Source organism: Tamandua tetradactyla, chromosome 3 (assembly GCF_023851605.1).
Source record: "Tamandua tetradactyla isolate mTamTet1 chromosome 3, mTamTet1.pri, whole genome shotgun sequence".
Lineage (NCBI taxonomy): Eukaryota > Metazoa > Chordata > Mammalia > Pilosa > Myrmecophagidae > Tamandua > Tamandua tetradactyla.
Window position 1 is genome coordinate 14,392,038 of NC_135329.1, and position 17,545 is coordinate 14,409,582.

At 39.7% G+C, this 17,545-nt stretch overlaps 1 protein-coding gene across 3 annotated transcripts; it reads left to right on the forward strand.

Moving 5' to 3' along the window:
• The first annotated feature begins 1,397 nt into the window (after positions 1 to 1,397).
• Positions 1,398 to 13,528, forward strand: YPEL5 (yippee like 5). Of its 3 annotated transcripts, none has more exons than XM_077152511.1 (3): positions 1,398 to 1,528; positions 10,177 to 10,341; positions 11,596 to 13,528. In XM_077152511.1, the coding sequence occupies exons 2-3, from the start codon at positions 10,201 to 10,203 to the stop codon at positions 11,818 to 11,820; spliced, it is 366 nt and encodes a 121-aa protein (XP_077008626.1). In that variant the 5' UTR covers positions 1,398 to 1,528; positions 10,177 to 10,200; the 3' UTR covers positions 11,821 to 13,528. The 3 variants fall into 3 exon arrangements, with proteins under 3 accessions (XP_077008626.1, XP_077008627.1, XP_077008628.1); XM_077152512.1 differs by lacking the exon at positions 1,398 to 1,528 and adding an exon at positions 2,487 to 2,607; XM_077152513.1 differs by lacking the exon at positions 1,398 to 1,528 and adding an exon at positions 2,649 to 2,971.
• The last annotated feature ends 4,017 nt before the right edge of the window (positions 13,529 to 17,545 follow it).

The window sequence follows — 17,545 nt, forward strand, 5'->3', positions numbered from 1 at the left end:
GATAAATTTGGCATGGAAGGATGGCCAGAACATATTGATGAGTGAAAAAGAGTGAGATGAAGAATGCTTTCATAAGCAGACACATGTCCCTGGAAGAATTAAGGGTACACAGGGAGCTGGTTATAAAGGACAGCAGCTACTCCAATGGAATGAGTTTGTCTGATCATCCTACAATGAACATAGATTACGTTTGTTAATTAAAGCTAATTAAAAACAAAGCAGTAGTGAGGAAGAAGAGAAAAACTTAAAAATTTTTTAACTTTCTTAGTTCATCTCATTAATCAAGAGATAATTCCCTTATTAAAAGATAACTAGTTGTTTGGCCTTCTGTTGTTCATATTAACTTTATTTGAACTGAAAGGAAACACTGGTGAATTTTAGGTTGACAAGTATTTGCAAATTAACCTCAAAGGCTAGACTTTTTTTTTTTTTAATCCTGAGAGATAGGCATCCGAAACGTACACTTTATCCTGAAAGTAAAGCTCATTAATGTAGTTCTATGGGAAATTCTAATGGAATGAGACACAAAGCTTTCAATCCTAAACACCGATGAAGGTTAAGAGAACTCTTTTCTTCAACCAACAAATCTCTCACTCTGAGGCCTACAGCAGAAGTTGTGAATTTTCTCCACCCCTTGGGATTCTCTCCTTTTCAGAATCACTTCCATAACCAAGAGAAAACTCAGGGAGTTGTGAATGAAGTCGGGTACATTTGAAAATTACTTTTTATCCACGGATGTTCCTTAGGGGATGCTCTCTTGGCGGGTTTAAGGTTCGTTAGTAAGAAGTAGCCCTCTGTTCATAAAGGGTGGCAGGCAGGAAATGGTCTCCAAAAAATGAATTACATGGTGCAATGTACCCACACAGGCGCCTGCTTTGTCTCGAAAAACGGCCTGTTGTTTTCATCTGTCATCACCGGGCTTCAGTGGTGCATCGGGAAGCTAGGCCTCAGCCAGCACCTGGCGACGCGGACAACACATAAGGTCTTACAGCTGCCGCAAAGAGTAAGCCTGATCTGTCTCCTTTAAGAAGCTGACTCACGTGGATGCTGTGTTGTGCGCGCTCAGCTGGGAAGAGGGTGGATCCTACCTCTCTTCTCATTGGCCAGCTAGGGAGAAGGGGCACAGCTAGCCTCTTTGATTGGCTGCCCGAGTCCGAGGTGTTGAGCCGGGGCGGGGCGAGTTGCAGAGGGCCTGGCTGAGGTCGGAGGCTTCCGGGGGGGTGGGCCGCCAAGCCAAGGGGGGCTGAGTGGGGGAGGGTAAGTCAGGGGAGGGGCGGGGCCCGGCGAAAGGGGCCGGATGCCCGTGAGGGGGCGGGGCCTCGTCATGAAGGGCGTTTGGGGCCAACCAGGAGCGCATACAGTCTGGGGGGCGGAGCTACGCTGGATGATTGACACTAGGGCCCAATTAGGAGGAGGCGGGGCCAAGGCCGGGGCCTGACTAAACCTGGAGCCTTGAGTAGCCGAGGTGCTTCATCCCAGCCTGGGAGCAAAGAGCCGCCGGAAGCCGCGGATCTCACCGACGTTCAGGGTGAGTGTCGTGGGCAGGGGCTGAGCTCGGGGCCTGGTTGGGGTTGAGGAGCCTGTCCCGATCGGTCGAGTTCGCAGAGCTGGGGAGTCGGCCCGCGGCGGGGAGCCCGCGGCGGGAGGTGCCCCCTCCTCCCCGTCCGACTCCCGGGACCCAGGGCGGGCCCTCGGCGCCCGGACCGCGGGCCGACGAGTCTGGGCTGCTTTTCTCTTTGTGAGGCCGGGTCCTGCCGCGCAGCCCGGGCGGGTCCCAGTCGGCCTCGGCGCCCCCGCCCCCCGGCCACAGCCTCGCCCACCCCCGCCGTGCGGTTCCCCAAACACAACCCCGGAGGCCCCGAGGCCTTGGCCGCCCCTCTCCGCGGGCGGTTTGGCCGGCGCCCCACCCCCACCTGTGTTCGAGGCGGAGGCTCGCTGCGGCCCGCGACCCCCCCGGTCCCAGCTCCGCGCTTCCTCGGCCCCTGGACGCCGCCGCCAAACGAAGCCCGGACTCGAGTCGGGAGTTGTTTGGGCGACGATTACGCCACGGCCCAGCCCTCCAGTCCAGGGTTCCTCCCACCCGGCTGCTGCGGCCTTTCCCCGGGGAGGTGGGGGGTCGGGCGCCGTTTGCCTTTGTTTCCCGCCCCCGCGGGGTGAACGTGCGCCACCCCGGCCCCCCTGCTACCCCGTGGACCCCCGCACTGAGGCTGCCCTGCAGGGTGGGGGCGTCGGGAGGAGGGCGTGGTGTCCCGGTGGAGCAGGCTGCGGGACTATCCCGGCCGTCGGCGCTGGGGCGGATACTCGAGCCCCCGGGCGGCGCCGCGGGGCCTGGCAGAGTGCGCCGGGACCTCCGCGCCGCCGCCCGCCCAGCTGTCTTGGCCGGTGTTGTGGTGCGGGAGGAGGCTCCGCCGCCGCCTCGGGCCCGCACCGCCCTGCGCGATTGGCCCGCGGGCGTCACGTGCCCGTATCAGCTGGGGGCGGCGGGGGCGCCGCGAGGCTTCAGCCGTCGGCCCGCCTCGCGGAGCTGCGACCCTGCTGCGGGATGCCTCGCAGCTTCTGGCCGGCGGGCGTGCTGGTGTCACCTCTGTATTTGACACTCCTTTGTGGGTAGGTAGGCCGAATGAGGGTTACCGACTGCCGGAGGGTTGGAAAACTGGAATGCTACAAAAATCTGCCTCATCTTGGTACATGTCAGTTCCCCCTCCACGGGAGGGTTTCCTCAATTAACCGATATTGCGTCCAGCTCATTTATTTTTAAACTTTTTCTGTTTACGGAACTCCCTGTTGGTAATCTGAGGATTTTTTTTTGCAGATCCCCGAGGGATGGAAAACCTGAAGTAACTTCAGGCTAGCCTTTTGTCTTTGGAAAACTGGTAGATTTGCTGGTGAAGTAACCAGTGGTAATAGGCATTTACTGTATTGTACCTGCATTCCAACAAAGGCAACCTAAAAAGCACCCAGTGTTTCCCAGGTACATATGTGTGCCAGATGTGAAGTGTCTTGCGGATTATTTTTTTACACACTTGTACTGGGTTGAGCAAGAAGGAAAATTTTTTTTTTAGTATCTTTTCTCTAGAAGTTTACAGTTTAATAAAGTTAGACAAATTAAATAACAGTACATAGCTTAATAATAGTAAGTTATGAAATGAGTACCATAAAAGTTGAAAAATGGGGCAAGAAGAAATGTGAGGAGGAGTAGGGGTTATTCTCAAGAAGATTGGTATTGATTAGACCTGGAAAATAGAAAGGCATTGGGTTGCTATTGGACAGACAGGGGACGGGCCTGGAGCATTCAGAAACTGGTAAAGTGGAACCTGTAAAATTTGGCATGCAAGCTTTTTCCACATAGCCCTTTATCTTTCTACATACCAGGTAGAATGTAAACTCCCTGGAAGGGATTGATGTCTACCTTTACTGGGCTGTCCCAGTGCCTAAGAGGTTCAGTAGTTGATGTTTGTTTGTATTTTTAAACTTATCTTTAGGAGACTGATGTGATGAAAAGTGCTCAAGTAAGTTATTTAACTCTATATGGGGAAACTAAGTAAACTGAATTTCCAATGTATCTTTTCTAAACAAGCTTAGTAAATTATGCTTTACTTCTTCAGTAGGGTTAACTGCTTGGGCCATTGAGTCGAAGTTCTTTGACTTTTTTTTTCCCCTCTACTTAAGTGATGAGAGAAGAAAACAAGTTTTAAAATAATGAAAAGGAAAAGGGAATAAGGCCAAAAAACATGTTCAAAAGAAATTAAACTAGCTACTACCCTTCAAGAAACAGTCCATGTGCCATGAAGCTAATCCTCAGTATATTCATAAGATGTGAAGATAGTCCTAAATATAGTGTCTAGAATATATTTTAAGTTTTGTAGTGCTTAAATATTATATAAATTAATATCAATTTCACTGATAATCCTGTCTTGTAACTTCTGGGAAATGTAGGAACTAAACCTTAACTTGATGTGAATCAGGAAATCAGACAGTTAAATGATAAATAGTCCAATCCATCCAGTTAGAGGATTTTTTTTATTCATAGTATTGCATGACAACAAATAAGAGATACGGTGAATTTGTCATTTCAGGAAGTGTTTTGGGGAGATTGCAAATTCAAGTTGTTCAGCTGACTCAGTTAATATGACTCATCTTATTTTCTAGTGATGACTAAGCAGTATGTATTATAGAAATATGTAAACTTGGAAAATGTTTTTAAAAATAATTATTTGGAGGGGGAGGAATAAAAACATACTTGTATAAGAAGTTACAGTCAAAAGAGGACCTCATTCCATAAACAGGACATCATTTCACACACAGCAAAGAAAACTGGTCCAGTATTGTAAGAGAATTAATAAAAGGAAAGTGCAGCTTTCTTGTGTCACTAAAACCTTGGCTTGGTAAGGTTTAATTTTATACAAAAGTTGTAAAACTGGTTTTATGGATCAAACTGTTAATAAATAGTAATAATTTTTCCTTGTAGGTTTTTAATAGAATTGAATCACACATCAGTATAAAAATAGTTGATGAAATTGCAGTAGCATTAAATGTTGGTTAATACGATAGTTAACCCCGCACCATTAAAAGTTCTTTGAGTTTATTTTTTCCTATGTTTAAGACAGGGAAGAAACTAAAAACCAGATATACAAGTGTGCTTTGGAATGTTTCCATTTTAGCAGAATCATTGCAAGATAAAACCTCCCCCTGGAAAGGGCAGATTCCTTAACCCTTTCTGCATTCTAGGCTCTTACAGGCTCAATTCCTGGCTAGAAGAGTCTTTCTACCTTGCCTTTTACCCACCACTTTCTGGGGTTTATCTGTTCAAGGCTAGAATTCCTGGGTACAGTGTATGATCTGTAGACTGTGGAAATGCCCTGAGGGATCATTCCTTTATTGAGTAAAACCCTAGTTTTTGTTTTGTTTTCTCACGTGGGCAGGCACCGGGAATTGAACTCAGGTATCCAGCATGGCAGGCACAAGAACTCTGCCTGCTGAGCCACCGTGGCCCACCCAAAACCCTAGTTTTAAACTGGTTTTTAGCCCAACAGAGGGTCCTCAGAGATGCAAATAGGATTCCTCATTGTTCTCATGCCTCCTATTTTGGGACTGGAATGGGGTGCCAAATTTCAACTGGATTATTCATTATAGGGAGGATGAATACCTATTTTAAGACCTAGAACTGTGACTCTCAGAATTTGAGCTGCTTCAGAAGATTTCTAACTTTTGCCTTGCTTGTAATTTCTGTCATCTGGTCACTTAGCTTTGCTGTAATTAGCAGGAGGTGAAGCTAGTAAATTGTTACTGTTGGTTTCATCTCCTTTGGGAGCCTTGCTTTCCTCAGCTGTAATTGGAGATAAAATGTGAGTGGGACGCACCAAGAAAGGTACTCTAGTTTTGCTGAACTTTATTTAGCACTTACCTTGTGCCTCAGACTGTTCTCAGGATGTATTATTTCCATGTCAGAGGTGGATACTGCCTAGGATATGACCAGCTACTAAGGGGCAGAACTGATATTTGAACCCCAATAGTCTGATTCCAGAGGTCATGCCCATATTGTCTGTTTTCATAATCTTTTTATGGTCAATCCTCAGCCCGCTGAACTAATTACAGAAAGTTAAGGATTTAAGCTAGAAAAGTCATGAAAAAAGAGGAAATGGAATTAAACTCGTCTGGTGTAATACCCCCATTGATCCTTAAACATGAATGCCAAGGAAGGTTCCGTTTTTCTCAAAAAGACTTTCTTCTTTCTAAATGAAATATCTCTCTCAGAATTTGTAATTAAGCACGGGGGTCAGAACATATTTTTTTGTAAATATTTTGAACTTTGCAAACCAGCAAGGTCTCTTTCACAACTGTTTTTGGACACTGAAATTTGAATTTCATACACTTTTCATAGTCCACAAAGTATTAGTTTGATTTTTTTTTTCCAATCGTTTAAAAGTATAGAAACCGTCGCTAGTCTGTGGTGTGCACAGAGACGGGCGACACGCTGGATTTGGACCACAGGCCTTGGTTCACTGACCCCTGTTTTTAGGAAAAATGAGCCAGACTATTGAACAAAATACCATATTTCATTTATTAGTATATACTTAGGAAATCAATAGCCTTTTTACAAAGTAGTTTTATTGACTTGGAATAAAATCAGGAAATTATATAGTCCAATATGTTTAATTAAAAAAAATACATTCCTGGAGAATTTGTCTTTCATGAATTCCTGAAAGAGAAAATCTTACCGAATATGTATTATAGTCAGTTCTTTATAAATTCTTTATAAAGCTAGAGGTCCTAAAAATGTGACTGCTTCACCAGAGTCTCCTAATGAAATAGAAACTGAAAGTTCTATATAGCTAAGTTTACTATTTGTTGGAAGGAGAGGAAATTGAAAACAATTACTAAAATGTGATTTACTTATCATGTATAAATCTCAATTGTATTTTCAACGTGGCCTTTCACTGTTTTCAGTGATTTCCAGTAAAAGGAATAAAACCCAATAAAATAAGCAGGTTTGGAATTTTTCTTATTTTAACTTTATGAGAATTTTAATGACCTGGAATTTTGGAAAGCTAGTTCCAAAGTGGCCTTATTTATAAGCATTAAGAATATTAAATTACTGGGTTTTTTTTACTTCAAATGTTGAAAAGGAAGAAAGTACCTTAAAACTTAAACCTTAGCTACGGTGAATCCTGGTTTTGGCCTTTGTAAATGTGAACTTCTACAATGACAGACACCAAAGTTCGGGTTTTTTTTTTTATTAATTAAAAAATATTACAAGAAAGAAACTAACATTCTTAATATATGCTCATTCCGTTCTATATATATATAATCAGTAATTCACAATATCATCACATCATGATCATTTCTTAGAACATTTGCATCAATTCAGAAAAAGAAAAAGACAAAAGTTCGGATTTTTTTTATTAAGGACAAAGTAATATTTGCTACCTGTAAAAGCAGCACACTCTCAAGATATTTTAGAAATATGTGACTGAAGAGATTTGGTACCCCCTAAATCCAAGCAAGGTGCGTAAGGTATTTTGGGGAAATACTCTGAATGTAAAAACAGAAAGATTAGTGGCTACAGGTGGTTGGAAGTGAGAAAGGAGACTATGAACAAAGTTTGTGGAAATTTTGGAGGGGCTGGTGATAGAAACATACTAAGCTGCTTTGTGGTTGTGATATAGCACAACTTTATATAAATTTACTAAAAATCGTTTGTGTATTTACAGCAGCATTATATCTGCTATGGTCAGTTCAGAAACACACAGTTACTCCTGCATTATGATTACTTCCTAAGTTTGAAGGAAAATTAGCTTTAAATAATTAATTTCCAGAAGCCCTAGCTGTAGGCTGAATGTCTGCATAAATACTAATCTTGAAAGAAATAGAGTCTCCCAGGACTCCATCTTATGGTAAGACTAAGACCTAGCTGTTAATAACCATTACCTTGAAACAACTCACCTGTTTGTTGAAATGTTTTCTCTCCCGCAATGAAACCTAAGTTCAATGTTTTTCTTGTGTTACTTGCTTTACTTATATCAAGAGTCTTAATCTCACAGACCACACAGGTAAAGTAATCTAGTGAAGCCGGGAAGAGACTGAGCAAATGAGAAGGGCCTGGGGGTGGGATTGTAGCTGCCACTCAGCTCTCCTCCCCTCTCACCATGTGTGAATACGTGCCCCATGTTGCCAGACTCCCCTGTCGTTAAAACTTAGAAGCCCAAAATACAGTCTTTTTAATTAACTCTTTTAGTTTTTAATATAGTCAGCTCAACTGGTTTTTATTAAAATAAAACCATGGCCAAAATAAAACATTGTCCACATACCATGTTTTGTGAGGGAAGGGTTTTTTGGTCTTTTGTTCACTGCTATATTCCTAGGCCACCAAATGAATTCAGCCTACAGGCTTTAGGTTTACAGACTCTGAATACTATGTTGTAAAGTATCTGGAAATAGTAGTTACATAATGTTAATAACTGAAAGGATAAGCATTAAATCTTTAGTTATTTTGAAGAAAGGTAATCAGAAAGCTAAATATCAGTATCTTCTGTTCTTAGCCCAAGATTTATTCATTAAGTCACTCTTGGCAATGTACTTTCCTTTTACTACCTAAAAATTGTAATTATATTTACCATTTGTTTTTTTATTCCTTATTAAACTTCATAAGATGTCTAAAGGGAGTCATCATAATCTTCACGATAATTACATTAAAATTGCCTAATGGCTAAGGGAAGTTCATTGATCTAAGAAGGGATAGAATTTTCTTGTTTTTAATTTGTGATGAAATTTCCCCAGATAGATGAGAGTGATTGCTATTTGAAACATGGATTCTGAATTTTTTTTCATGGTTCAACTATAGCATGCCGTTTTACAGATATGTAGTGTTAAATATTTAATACACAGGAGCTGATAACCACACCCTGGAATAAAGAAACCTATGTGCTACCTATCATAACTTGTCAAACCCCCCATCCAAGACCATTCCAGTCAATCCTACAGAACACCTTGGGCAATATATAAGATTCTACAAAGATTCCATGCACTAGGGTAACTTTCCAGAAACCTACAACCTCCAGATGGGTCCCTGGACCGGAGAAGTCCTGACACTTAGGGGGGCCAGCCTTTCCAGAATATCAGCTAGTTCATCTTCCCACCCCTTATTACTGACACCCGTCCCAACGTGAAAAAGTTAGAATGGGAATAGCCCAAACAAAAGGTGATGGTAGAGTTATATAGAGTAGGTAGGGTTTAGCAAACAAGTATGATTGCTGAATCATTATATTGGTATTTCTTTTAGTCTCCAGTATCTTAGAGCAACTAGAAGTAAAAACCTACAATTATGGAATTGTAACCGATACCAAACTCTAAAATCTGTTCTATAACTAATTGTTGCAATGTACTTTGAAATTTATTGCTTTTAATGTTTTTTCATTAAAAAAAAGGAAAAAGGGTGATGATGAAAAGTAAATATATATTCTTCCAGCCTCCAGTGTTCTAGAGCAGCTAGAAGGAAAAATCTGAGATGATTTTTCAGATGATTTTGTATGGTAGCCCATGACAAACTCTGGGATGTGTCCTGTAACTATTTGTTGAAGAGTGTTTTGAAAACTATTGCTTTTTTCCTTCTTTCCTTTGTATATAGATTACATTATACAGTAAAAAAAGAAATTATAGAGTATTCTTGACTATACCCAAATATTTAAAAATACTGTTTAGGAAAATTAACTGTGTTGAATTTAAGGAGTTGCATATATGATTAACTCTCCTGACTTCTGAAACACTCAAGTGTGATTAGTTTCAGAAGTTTATTTCAGAGCTTTATATTTTCATATTTTACCACTTATATTGAATTAGCAAGATTCTCTGTAGGGTGATCTTTCCCTTCTCTGTTCTTGTCTAGGCTTATACCAAGCCTTGATCATTCTTTGTGCCCTCTTCTTAGGGGAGACAGGGTAGGATAATGGAAAAACTGTGGTCTTTGAGTCAGGTGACCTTCATTCCAGTCCTGACTTTTTTATTTGAAAATTGTGTAACCTTTGACCAGGTAATCATCTTTACAGATTTGTTTTGGATACTCTGTGAAATGGGGGTGATAATGACCTGAAGGGATTATTGTTAGGGTTAGGGAAAAAGTGCAGTGCTCCATAGCTACTAGACTCACTTAACTAACATTCATATCATCACCCAGCTATGGAGTCATCTGATGACCACAGGCCACTGTGTTCTTGCATTGCCCCTTTGTGCTCTTGGCACAAAGATGCCCCTTAATCAGATCATCCCACTCATGCCCTAAAGTCTTTTCTCAAATTACACATGCTCAGAATGTGTACTTACACTTATGCTGTACCTCTGCTGTTCTCACCTCTGTGCTTGTGCTTTTCATCTTTCTGTTTCTGAAATTCCACTTCCTCCCTAACTTTTCAGAACAACCTAGAGAGAAGTGACATCATGCCTTTGCCTCGCCAAAGTATGTTTACTTCCTTGGCTCATTGTTTCTAAAATATTCTTAGATGGGGTATGCCTGTTTGCTCATTGTGTAAGCTTTGCATCTTTGTTCAGGGTCAGCTTTTTCATGTATTTGAGTACTACGCAGCAAAGGTTGCACATAAATGGTTCTCTGACACTCACCAAGTAGGTGCTAACAATTGTTTTTTATTATAACATAATTTCTTTTCCTTTTCCACTTCTTCCTAGGATTTTAGAACTACAACTATAAAAATGGGCAGAATTTTCCTTGATCATATTGGTGGTACTCGTCTGTTCTCTTGTGCAAACTGTGATACGATTCTGACCAACCGCTCAGAACTCATCTCCACTCGTTTCACAGGCGCCACTGGCAGAGCATTTCTTTTTAACAAGGTGGGTAAGAAAACCGATTTCATTTCCTAAGTCAGTAGACTTAACAGTAGCACCAGTCTTCCTACTTAGAGCTTGGAGGTTCCGGGGGATTCAGGATTCAGAATGAGGTGCTGAAGTAAGGATCATCTAAAGAACTTACCTTACTCTAGTTCTTGCTCACCAAACCGCCTTCTGATTATGATTTGGTTCTTATGTGGGCTTGCCAACAGGACGAATGTTTCCTGATTTGCAGATTAGTGTCCATTCTTCCTGCTTCTCTAATTTATGCTTTACTTTGAAATTGGTTGATACGATTTTGCCATCTGAGGTCAAATGTATACTAGTGAAATTGAGTTTCTAGATCTTTTAGACTAAGGAACAGAGCTAGTCCAAGATACTCTGAGAAGGCCGATTTGACTTCCCCAGTAAACTCCTCTCTGTTCCTTGTAGAAACAAGTTTTTCTCTTAAATGAATTGATGGTGTGTACCCTTGATCTTCATTTAGGCGTAGAGCAGGGATTGGTACACTACCCCTAGTTGTATGAATAAAGTTTGTTGGAGCACAGCCATGCTCATTTGTATGTATATAGCTGCTTTCTTACTATAATGGTAGAGTTGAATAGTTGCAACAAAGACCCTATAGCTCTTAAAACCAAAAATACTTGCTATTCTGCCCCCTTAAAAAAAAGTATAGGGGATTGTTGGTTATTCGGAATCATTGAAAATCTTGTCAGCCACTATCTTTAAAAAACCCACTTGAAAACTATGCATTGCAATATTTGGTCCATAGTAGGCTTAGTCTATCCGAGTCTGTTTGTGTATATAAATTTGACAAGCTTTTATATGGAACCCTCTTGTGTAGTAAGTTCTTTTATATTGATTGCCTTATTTGCACTCGTAAATAAATGTCAGTCATTGCAAGAGTGAATGGTGCCAATTAGATCCAAACTTAACGTGTTATGACTCCAAGACCAGGACATTTCAACAACGAACTATAACCAGGATGTATAATTAGTGTGGCTTGGTCTAGTACAGTAATACATGATTGCATTAGTGCCCAGTGCAGTGCAATTTCAAGATGTCTACCTGTCCTAGCAGCTTCTAAAAATAACACTTGGGGTGGGTATTATAGGTTTAACTAAACAACAATTTCTATTTCCTTTTCTGAAGTTGTTCTGTTAATGGCACCCACCATAATAATATGTACTTGTTTGGCAGATAACATAAATGTTAACCTTACATGTCTTTGCAATTTTGTTTTGATCCATTTCTCAGGTAGTTAACCTTCAATACAGTGAAGTTCAAGACCGGGTCATGCTCACTGGCCGCCACATGGTTCGAGATGTGAGCTGCAAAAACTGCAATAGCAAACTGGGTTGGATCTATGAGTTTGCAACTGAAGACAGCCAGCGTTATAAGGAAGGTCGTGTGATCCTGGAACGTGCTCTAGTTCGAGAGAGTGAGGGCTTTGAGGAGCATGTACCATCTGATAACTCTTGAAGAAAAAGAGATAAATACCGTCTTTTCCCAGGTCTCCTTCACTGAATACAAATATCTCCTTACATACACTGTCACCTTAGCATCAGGGTCGGATTCATGAACTGTGGGACAAGAGGTTGTGAGAATCTATGATGGAACCTTTCCTTCTTCTCCTTTTTTCTTTTTCTTTTTTTTTTTAATTTTCTATTTTCCATCCAACAGCTGTGTGTAGAGAGAATATCATGCAGATGCCGTTTTTTTTTTTTCTCCATGTTTACATCTTGAGGCAGAATAGTCTATCTGCAGCTACATTGTGGGCTATTTGAGGAAAAAAATCTGGGCTATTAGAGTGAAAAATAGTGTAATTTGTGTAAATTTTGAGAGGAAAATATGTCAAGAGCATGTTTTTTAAACTTATTTGGGCTTCATTTTAAAACATTTTTTTAAAACCCAGTTATTTTACCTGATTTGCTAGCTTCAGAGAAGAGATCCGAATTTGTAACCAGCGCTAAAGGTTCAGTGTTAGTATGGCTTGTGCTGGCCACTGTGCCATATACTTGTTGGAGATGAACCGTAGCACCAGAGCCCATTCTTCCTTGTCAGTCTTGCTCCAAAGATGTCACCATTCCTAATTATTTGTCACAACATAATTAGTGTTTATTGGAAAGTTTTTCTGAAATGGGGCATAATTGCTGATTGTGGTTTTTTTTTTCCATGTAACTTAAGCATAGTAATATAAATAAAGTAATAGTTGGATGTTTTTGGTCCTGTGTTACTTACAAAATCACCTTTTAAAAGAGAGGAGTATTTGATAAGTAATTTTCATAGTAGTGTTTCTTTTCCTCTCTACACTAAATTGACTATATTTAAGATATTACTCTTTAAATTAAAGCATGTTGTCTACCCCCAGGGTGTGCATTTAGAGGACAGTTGAGTAGAATGGCAGTGTGCTGCACTCATGCAGGAAGCATTTAAATGCATCTGTTTTAAAAGAAGGGGAGAAATGAAGCAGCCTGTCTAAAAATACAACTTTACAAAGCAGTTAAACCTTTCCACCTCAGTTTTGCTTTGATTGTGATTGTCTGTAGGGCCTAAGAGGTTCATGAAAGACTAGATCTCTCTCATTAGCATTATTTTTTCAGATCTTCCCTTAGAAGTTCAGCTGTTGAAATTGAAACTGTGCTTGGTCCCCTCAGTAGAAAGGGGTCAAATTTGACTCAGGGTATTATTTGAGTCCAAAATTTATGACATTATGAAGTATTAAATGTAAATTTCTCTCACCAGGTACTGTTAGATAGTCTAGTATTTGCTTCTAACGGAATCAATGGCATTAAGATTGGCTAATAATTTAAGTGAGTGAATGGAATTTTGAGTGCTCATTTTCTAGATCTTTGTCTAGAAGGGAAATTTGCCTCAATTTAATTAGTGAAATATTCCTGTCTTTGATATTAAAAGTGACTTCTGAGTATAGTTAAGATTAAGTTCCTCTTAGTTGCCTTTGGGCTTTCTAGGTTAGAGGCATAGGCCTCTGTTTAAGTGAATAATAAGTGGGCATATTCTTCTCATCCTCCTTTTACCGATGATTAAATCTTAAAGCATTAAGAATCTAGGGTTCATTCCCATTTGTTTGCATATACTGGTCTTCGATTATATGCAGATTCCTAGTAGCATGCCTTACCTATAGCACTGTGTGCATATGCTGTCGCAATAAAGTATATTTTGTCTTGCATTCGCGCAATACTGTTAGTTATTTTTCTATTGATCTTTGTCTAGTGATCATCTGTCTTAATTTTATCTAAGAACACAAACTTCATACCTTTTGAGTGCTTATAACTTCAGTAAGGTAATAGTCTGACTTTACCTCTACTTAATTTACATTTAATTTGCAAGTATTAAACCCTCTAAGATTATTTTAACTCAGAAATTAGCAACTCTAGTTTCGTTTAAATGAACAAATAAAATATGTTGCTAGGTCAACAACAGTGGCAGGTACCACAGCTGGGAGTCCCTTTCTCTGTGCCTACTTTTTAAAAACTACTATTTGCAAAGCAATAGTAATGTGGAAAATTCAGTCAGATTGGATTCTTTGTTTACAAGAATGCAAAAACACTGTTTACTTGACATGGGAAACCACTACTTAATGAAACTGGTTTTGCTTTGGCGTGAAAAGGTTAACTAAACCAAATACAAGTGAACCTGTATTCATATGCTGAGATGTATACAAATTTAAGCTTTCCCTTTGAAATCTGTAGAAATCTTTCTGGTTTTCTTAAGTGGCAGTGGCTGTTCGTTATAATCTTAAACAAAATCAGTGCCTTTATTTAAGGAGACCTAATGTGTGAATATTCTGAATCAAAAATCTGTTTGTAATTATGAAATTATGATTATAAATATTTTGAAATTGGAGGGAAAAAAATAACAGTACCTTATCTTTTTCCTGCCTGTTATAAAAGTTACCTGGGATATTTATAATATACGTTTGGGTCCCAGCTAGGGCTAAGTCAGTCTCTAGGTAACTTCTGATGGCAGGATTGAGAAACTACCGATTATAAGATAATACAAAGTCATGTCTGTGATGGTTCATTTCCACAACAGATATAGAAATATCACACAGCTTAAACTGATACCATACCCATTAATTGCATGTCTTTCTAACACCTCCGCAGCAGGAGCTATATTAAACCAAAATCCTTCTAGAGAAGGTGAAAGTGTGATTGGGGATTAGGTCCTCTTTAAACTGATAAACTAACTCCTTTTAGGCTGGTATTTTGCATTAATATGAAAATAATGTTCTTTGGTAAAGTGTAAACTATGCATCCCAAAGGTTTTTGTAATCTTAGATATTACTTTTCATAGTTAGCCTTTTAAAAAATTATCCTTAACTTTCTCAGAAATATGGAACTTCACCATCTGGGAACTTGTTAAAAGTGTTAATTATGCGCCCCCCCCCCCCCCCGTACTGAACTGGTGTCTGAATTGGAGCCAAGAAATCCTATTTCAACCAAGCTCCAAAGGTCTGCTAATAGATCACTATTAAAAGTGATCTATTATTCATAACTCAAAATAATCTATAGTTTTGGTAGGCTACCATTTGGTAAAAATAAATGTTTGGCTTTAAAATAGGCTCCTGGGTTTAGAAACATGAAAAGAAAACACCTACTTAAGAACAGAACTTAAAACGAATAGAACAATTAGATAAACTGATATTTAAAAGACAGGAAAATTTTCTGAAAAAGAAATCTAGCTTCCAGACAGATCACTAAACTTAAAATCTGAAGACCTGCATTCAATGCTTACTAACTTACTGGCTCTGTTACTTTAGGAAGTCACTTACCTTCTTTGAATTGTAAAAATTAGCCCTACCTTAAACGGTACTTGTAGAATAAAGAGAGAAATATGTTATAAAAACCCATTGATACATTTTATGCAAATATATAGGATAACCACTGTTTTTCAGTGATCCTGAACAACCATTCATAATTTAATTTTTATCTATGACTTAGTTCTTTAAATCCTTCTGGGCTTGAAATGTAGTGCTAAACTTTAGGCAAATCAGGGTGTAAAATCTGTTATCAAATGTTACTGTCTTAAATCTTCACCATAAGAAATCTTGCATAATCTATGACAAGTCTTCATATCTTCAGTACTCCAATCTTCTTAGATGCAACAGAAAGAAGAAAGGAAAAAGTCCTTGAATAAAACCTTATTAACGATAAAGTAAGTCACTACATAAAATAATTTAAAAATCAATAGTTTTTCCAATCAGACAAGTTAACTTTTTGCAAAATCCTGTGAGAATTCCCACTAACAGCTGCTAACTAGTTGCTTTTCAGATCCAATTTTCTGTCCCGTGTTTGTCTTAGCTGTCTACTGCAATCTGTTGCTGTAATGGTGTCAGTCCATTTTTTTAAATCCTAAGGTTGTGAGAGGATGGTTTATATACCAGAATATCTCATTTTAACCCTCTTGTACTAATTTTCCCTAAAGATTAACAGATTATCTCTTTTTCTTGTAGTTAAAGCAAAGTATAAAGGCAGTTTCCATCTAGTAATTTAAAAGAATGTATCCAGAGCAAATTTGAGAATGTAGCTTTGAAAAATATGTTATTGATGTCCCTGAAGATAAAGAGGTTGTTATGGACTGTGCAGTTTCAAAAACCCCAGGTATGCCCCTAAGTAAAGAAGTTGACTTCAGCTGTTGCCCAGAATTTCACTCCTCTTCAACCATTGAGCAATCATAGGGTTGAGCAGCCTTAGAGCTGTCAGCATCTAGCCATACTACTGTCTGGCCACGATTTCCCCAGCTAACATTCACTTCCATAGCCTTCCCAGGAAATGCTGGAAAAAGCAGAGACACTATGAACCATGAATTCATGAAAATTCCAAAAGTGTCTCCAGCTAAGCCCAGCTAACCTTCCCCTAGTTCCAAGACAATTGGAAGGTCTCAGAACCTATCAGTATGCCAAAGAATAAGATACTTTTCAACCCCCTTCCTAAGTTTTAGGTCCTGTTATAGAGTAGCCTTCTTAGGGCAGCAACAACAGAAAAGTTAGTTTCAAAGATTAGAAAGGGGTATTTTAAAGTATGTTTTAAGGACTTGAGTAATAGGATTATTTTTACCCCCCCTAAATTTAAGGACTTAGACCTTAAAGCATTTGCATGGTCCGTTAGACGTTTACACTGAAGAAAAGAGATGTTTTTCAATAATAAAAAATCAGGGGGAACCTATACCACCAGAAAAGTGCCAGTAGCTGGCATGAGTATACAAGAAATTCAATTCGTAACTGCCATTTAGACCTAACTAAAAGAGTAACATCTAGGGCAATCAGTTTTTGTTGCCATTAGTCTGCTAAGAACATAGCACCAACTGTGAGAAATGAGAGATCATTTTACTCCAATAATGCAGTTGGTGTGGGGATCAGATGAAATTGTATGGGAGAAAATACTTTGTAAACTCTGAAGTGCTTTAGAAATAATAGTACTGTTTCCAGTTTTTTCTACACAACCGTAGTCTTAGAACTAGCACTAGACCTAGATCTAAGAACCCCCTAATCCTAAACCAAACCCTAACCCTAACCCTAAACTCAATCCTAACTGAACTAATCCTAACACTAACTATAATCCTAAAACTAACCCAAGCCCCAGATCTAGTCATACCCATAACCATTACCCAAAGACTAACTAACCCACAATATTGCCCCAAATAAAAACCTATACTACCCTAACTGTATATATAGCCTTAACTCTAGCCATAGTCATATTCTTAACTTGAATATAGCTCTAAACCTAAGCCTGATGATATACCTAGGTCTGTCTCTAAACCTAACTGTAAACATTATCCTAAATTGAACCCTTGCCATAGCCCTAAATGGCCTTACCCTACACGTGTTCCTAACCCTAGGCCTTACCCTAGCCCTAGCGCTAAATCTACTCCCAAAACTAAGCCCTAACCTTAACCTTAATTTTAGGTCTATATCAGCCTTAGGCTAAGGCTAACTCTAACCCTATCTCTAATCCTAAACCTGACACTAATTGCAGTTTCAACCCTTGCCCAGCCCCAAACCTAACCTAGCCTTAAATCTAACCCTAACCCCAGGCCTAGCCCTAGCCCTAAACTCAGTCCCAGCCGAAGCCCATAAGCCCAACCCTAACTCGAGATCTAACTCTAACCCTATTCCTATTCCTAAATCTAAACCTAACCCCAACCCTGACACTAACCTCAACCCTAATTCTAGGCAACTAGCAAA